Source organism: Chiloscyllium plagiosum, chromosome 22 (assembly GCF_004010195.1).
Source record: "Chiloscyllium plagiosum isolate BGI_BamShark_2017 chromosome 22, ASM401019v2, whole genome shotgun sequence".
Taxonomy (NCBI): Eukaryota; Metazoa; Chordata; class Chondrichthyes; order Orectolobiformes; family Hemiscylliidae; genus Chiloscyllium; species Chiloscyllium plagiosum.
In genome coordinates this window covers 9,491,077-9,497,076 of record NC_057731.1, presented here as the reverse complement: position 1 = coordinate 9,497,076, position 6,000 = coordinate 9,491,077, and the positions used below count along the sequence as shown (strand labels likewise).

The window sequence follows — 6,000 nt, the reverse complement described above, 5'->3', positions numbered from 1 at the left end:
GACGAATTGGACCGAAGAGTCTGTTTCCATGCTGTACATCTCTATGACTCTATGACTCTATAACATAGAGAGACACCTGAACCTCTGTTTTAATGTCCACGCTCTTCAGTGCTTGGTTAAGATTTGTCTGGCTATTCACAGATGCTGCCATTTCATCTTCACTGACTCTCAAGCACTGTGTGGCTCCCATCACTGGCCATTAGATTCAAAATGTTAGGATTGGTGCCACAATGTGATTTTATTGCAGAATCACAAAGATCCACAAGGTGTGAAACTTAAAAGCCAGATGGTGACAGGAGGCATTGATGGATCAGCTTTCCAAACTTACCTTTGAGAAAGTTCCTTGTGACCCAGGAAGAGCAGTAGTGTTCTCAGTCTCCAAGATCCAATTCCATCATCCGTTTGATTCCCTGGCATTACAATATTCCAAAGCCAATTTTCTGTCCTTGGTCCTGTTGGTTTTGGGCTGGCGAAAGGGGTGGGATATTTAAATGAAGCCTAGGTCTTGCACTGTGATTTCTTTGAGAGTTTCCCTTTAACATGCAGACCTCCTCCTTATCCCATGCCTCCAAGTAACTTGAATAGGTAAAGTGGCATTAGTACCTAAACGCTAAACCTCTGAGGATCTTGTGGCACAGGGGTAGCGTCCCTACCTCTGGGTATGTCAAGGTTCAAGTTCTGCCTGCCACAGGGATAAGTTTATAACATGTCCAAACAGGTTGATTTAAAATAAACACTGATTAATCCAGCTGCTGTATCTCCAATAGTGAGACTTGAGTATGAGTGTAAAGTATGTACATACAAAGTGGTATCCTATGTTACCCACTTCTGTTTTATTAAATTTGTGCTCTTAGAATTCTTGAACGTTATGTACAGGATCAGATTCCTGGAGCAAAGGTAGTAGTGGAATCCATCGGTCCTCGCAGACATGGAGATGGCTTTCAGGAAGAAGACTATTCCAAGTCAGATTTGATGGTTTATGCCATTGACCCTTTGACAAACAGAGCAATTTCAAGGAATGAGCTCTTCAAGTGAGTAAAACACAGGCCAACTGTTTCAAAATTTGTTCAGTTTTCATGTTTATCTGGAATTAACTTGTGCTACTGACATTTGTTTTCTGCTGAAAGTTAGCAAATGCTTTTTATTGTGGGGATAAATCTAGATTGAACAGAGAAGTGAGAGCTCTCTGCTGGTGAGTATTAATTTATGACTAACACATTTGTGCAATATTTCTCTGTTAATTATTCAAATAGGAATGTTTTCCCATTTAATGAGTGAATAACTTTATTAAAATAGCAATAGTTGAATGTTGTTTAAATGTACTGTACTGTGTTCATATTCTAATATCGCTTATTCTTAGAACAGAACACAGATTATCATTTTGTGATGCCTATGTGTACTTAAGTCTCCCCTACACGTTAGAAGTGGGAGAGACAGTCTCTGATATTTCATAATTCATTAGACTGTCCAATAAGCATTTCATGTCAAATGTGCAATCTTAACATTTAACAAAATTTCTAAATGATAGTCTCCGTCCAATCAAACGAAGGAGCCCTTTCAAAATGAACCTCTGAGAATTATATGACTGTTTGCTCATTTGTAAACATTTCAACATACGAGACACCCTTCAGTGAGATTCAGTCTCTTTTTAATGAGACATGCAGAGCAATATTTTAAATGTATTGCACATTTCCAATTCTTACAAAACCACTGTGTCACATTTTATGTTCTGGGAAGCTGTTCATGTGCCCAATTTCAAAGCCGTGGTGATGTTCTCTCCTATATGCTCATTAATGAGACTTGTGGAGGATATTCTTTGCAATTGTTTAAGAACATTGATGACAAGAATGCTCATTAAAACTTATAGAGAAGCGAAAGAAAACGTTCAAAGCAGCAGTTTCTGCTTCCACATGAGATGTCAAGAAATAAGCAACATTGTGACAGAGCTGTGATTGGCCACAATACCACATGTAAAGCTCTATAGAGCAATTAACCCTGTGAAAAAAATAACTGAATTAGAAATTTTTTATTATTTCTGTCAAAATAAAATAGAAAAGTGACATTAACGCCTTTCAAAATGGTAAATAACTCCCCTCCTCTATCAACCTAACCCCTGCTTATAAACTGTCCTAAAAGGGTCTGTCATCCCTCCTGTAAATTGCCTCAGGACATTTTAGTGTGTTACGACCATTATACAAGTATCAAATTGTTATTATGGACTTATACAATTAGTTGCTATATTTCTACATTTTCTTCAAAGTAGTACCATTTAGTTTATATGATTTTTCATAATTATTCCTGCCAAAATGTATCACTTTACACACGTCTAAATTAAATTTTATCTGCTATGTGTCTTCCCATTTCACCATTCCATGATGACACATCAGTTGTATTTTCCATTCATGCATGGGCTGTGAATGTAGACGCCCTGGCCAAGGCCAGCATGTAATGCCCACCCCTGACTGCCTGACAAATTTAATAACAGACTGGGGATAGCCTAAACAGCACGGAAACATGAAGCATGTTATTATCAGTCACCCTCAGATTCCATGAAACTGTCATCAATAAGTAGCAGGACTCTGCAAGGAGATATGTCTTAGCTAAGCGAAGATTAATATGAATTGCAGTTTTAAAATATATATCTTACTCTCCAATTTATGTTTGTGATTGATAAAGATTTCTAGATGGCAAACTTCTAGATATAAATAAAGACTTTCAGCCTTACTTGGGACAAGGAGGTCGTATTCTGGAAATTCGCACGCCGAGTGTGGTGGCAAATGTACAGAAACAGGCACAAGCTGTGGGCTATACAGAAGGTGCTCTGCTGGCTCTGGCTATCATTATCATCCTCTGCTGTTTACCTGCAATTCTGATTGTTATGGTAACCTACAGACAGTGAGTACACGCCTTTTATGTGTTAATCAATACCTGCGATTTAATTCATTTTGCTGTGAATTGGATTATTTCTCCATCATGTCACCCTTAATCAATGCTGGTTGGATTGGCGATAGGATACACTTTGACTTGCTGTGAGCAGTTGAACAAAATTCAATTCTCCCCAGGTTGGTTCTCAGTTTCTCTATGAAGAAACATTATTAAGTGAAACTAGCCCACAGTAAGAAGAAGTTAAAAGCTAGTTCCTGACAGCTAGTACAGTGTTGGAATTAATGGAGCTATGGGGCTGAAATCTCTTTTTGGGGTGAGATTTTATGCTGCTGGGTGCATTTTATGGTCAAAACCTTGCATCACATCGTGCCCGCCATCTGATTTTTGACATGTGGACTAGGGTGCACATACTCAACATCTGATAAGGGATGAAGGATTGGCCGTCAAGGCTGAAGGGGCCAACAGGACGGGGTCACCTTTGTCCGCACCTCTGCCATTACACAGAGTAGCCTATGGCCATGCTTGTGGATAATTTGCACTTGTAGAGATGTGGCAAAGTTGAGGTTTGGAAATAATAGATCAAGCACTGGTCCCCTGATCTTCTGATGAGAGTCAGTCCCTAAACATTGGTTGGGCTTAATTGCTGACTTGAAAATTATAATCAACGTCTGTGCACTGACCTTAAGGTGCTAAATGAGTTACCTGGCCACTTGTGAGTGGATAACCATTACCTCCAAAACTGAGATGTTTACAATTGACCCAGAAGATACCAGCAGCAATTACGAGCCTATCCACGTCCAGTTCTCTCTCTGTTCAGGGCAGTCTAGTTTTCAGCCAACCAGATTTCTATATGCTCCCAGATTTTGTTTTTACCCAATAACTTTTAGCTTTAAGTATTGAGCATAGCAATGCTCTGCAGGGAGCCATAGCTTGTTCCTGTCTCTTCTGCACAAGCCTTGAACAACAAAAAATGGAGGTGAAGTTTAATATTTATTTACCACTCCCCATTGTGTTTCTCAGTTGTTTGTAATCAGGCTTTTTTTTTCCCCTTCCCATTGCATTTTTCCAATTATTTGAACCAAGTATTTAGTGCTGTCGTCTCCAAATGCAATGATACCATTTGTGAACACGATGAACCTGTCATTTCTGGCAGGTAAAGATTCATTTTCCATCCTGATCTGCAAATAAGAAGGTAGTGGTGTCCCTAGTTATTGAACAATTGCAGTTGGTGTGACAAAGAAGCTTATGCAATACTTTAAAGGATGGAATTTTAGGAATGACACCCAACAACGATAGTGGAGCTGTCATTCCTTCATTCATCAGCGGTCCCTCGCAAATGAACATGACTCTCTTTGACACTCAGGGTGAGTCCATAGGTGGCTGTGCAGTCTGATATGGCTATCACAGGCTCTGTTACACTTTGGGCAGAAAGTGGTCATAGGAAGAGATGGGCAGGGCATTAGTACGGCAGCGCTCTCCTTTCCCCTGGCTTCCGCTTTTTCCAGATGGCAAGTCTTGAGGGGCTTGATGTTTTCCTGAATGCTCCTCCTCCAATCTGGATGGTCTTGGGCCAGTGATTCCCAGGTGTCTGTAGGAATATCACCCTTCATCAATGAGGCTTTGAGGATATCCCTGAAGCAGTACCTCTGTCCACCTGGGCCCGCCTGCCGTTTTGGAGCTGGGAGTAGAGCACCTACCTGGAATGTCTTGTGTTGGTCATGCGGTTGATGTGCCCAGTACATGTCGTGCTGTACGTGTAGTACACGTAGAAGAGGCTTTGAAGGAATTTTGGAAGTAACTGCATTTCCATGCACCACAGTTTACAGCATGCACCAGGTACTGATGGCTTAAGACAGAATATTTACATATTAATCTTTCATAAACCTGTCAAGATTGGATGAAACACATCAGTTTTCAGTCCTAGGTGATCATATTGAACCTTCACAAGATGCAACTCCTCAGCAGAGGCATGCAACAATGAGGCCGCAATGCTGCTGCATACGAGCTTTCACCCTGAAAAGCCTCCGAGCAGATGGCTTCAAGTTTGTGTTTCTTCAATCTTTAGCTATACAAGCTATATTTCAGCGCATTGCTTCACCTGACTATACAATCTGGCCTTTTGTATTTTCATATAATGTTATTTCTCTACATTTTCTAGATCTTCATAAATTATGCCACTCACTGAACAACAAATTACCCCTGACACTCACCAGCATCGGAGCTGATTTTGTTTAATTTCATTTTATTTTATTTATAAAGCATTTTGCAGATAACAACATATTGTTCATTATTTTGTATATCTGTGTTGTGTTATTCGGCAATTGAATTTTGAATGAAGCATGTCATTGAGCATTGCATGTTAACTCTCTGACTTGAAAGAATTTGCAGATCAGAATTTGGATCATTTGCAAATATTCTAATGCTGTGCTCAATGACAAAACTAAACAGTTATGTTATTTTCTTGTTTTTGGCTCTGCATCATTAATTGAACTGATTAAAATGCAATCATAAAAGTGAGGGTTGAAATGATGATACTTTCTCTCTGCAAGCCCAAACTCTTAATATTGATGATTGCAGATTATATAACCAGAAATCTATGTTCCAGCACTATCTCCAACCCACATTCATGCCTATGATGGAAAATCATAATTTCAGCTCTACTGTTTGGTCATTGATAATACATGCACAGTTTGAAATGAATTTTCAACTAAAAGAACAAATATTGGTTAACATTTTTTTCCTCTTCTTTCTCATTGCATTGTATCAGATTCAAAGAGTAAGTATAGCTTTTATTTTCATGTGGTTTATTGTATTTGTCAGAGCATGTTCTGATTGTATGTTAACCTTAAATACTCATGACTTAAATAATGATCAATTTAATATGCAATCTAATTACTCTGAGATGCAATATCACAGCCAGGGAACACATGATTACACATCTGATTATATTTTAACCTAACGTTTCATAAACCGACAATTTAGAGTTCACATAAAATTTCATGAACAGCTAAATAACCTACATTGATAGGTAATAAATTACATCATAAATCAAGTAAACTAACAAACATTTGCTTTTAGCGATATGTAAAGACCCATTTCATTTCCGGTTTGTTG

The 6,000-nt window shown here is 38.8% G+C and overlaps 1 protein-coding gene across 2 annotated transcripts in view; it reads left to right on the top strand.

Annotated features, from left to right (window-relative positions):
* pcdh15b (protocadherin-related 15b) overlaps positions 1–6,000 on the top strand; it is a 1,523,107-nt gene that overhangs the window by 1,453,090 nt on the left and 64,017 nt on the right. For both annotated transcript variants that reach the window (XM_043712368.1, XM_043712367.1), the window contains 3 exons: positions 855–1,031; positions 2,677–2,895; positions 5,654–5,662. In XM_043712368.1, the coding sequence (XP_043568303.1) occupies positions 855–1,031; positions 2,677–2,895; positions 5,654–5,662 (405 nt within the window). The remainder of the gene's footprint in view (positions 1–854; positions 1,032–2,676; positions 2,896–5,653; positions 5,663–6,000) is intronic.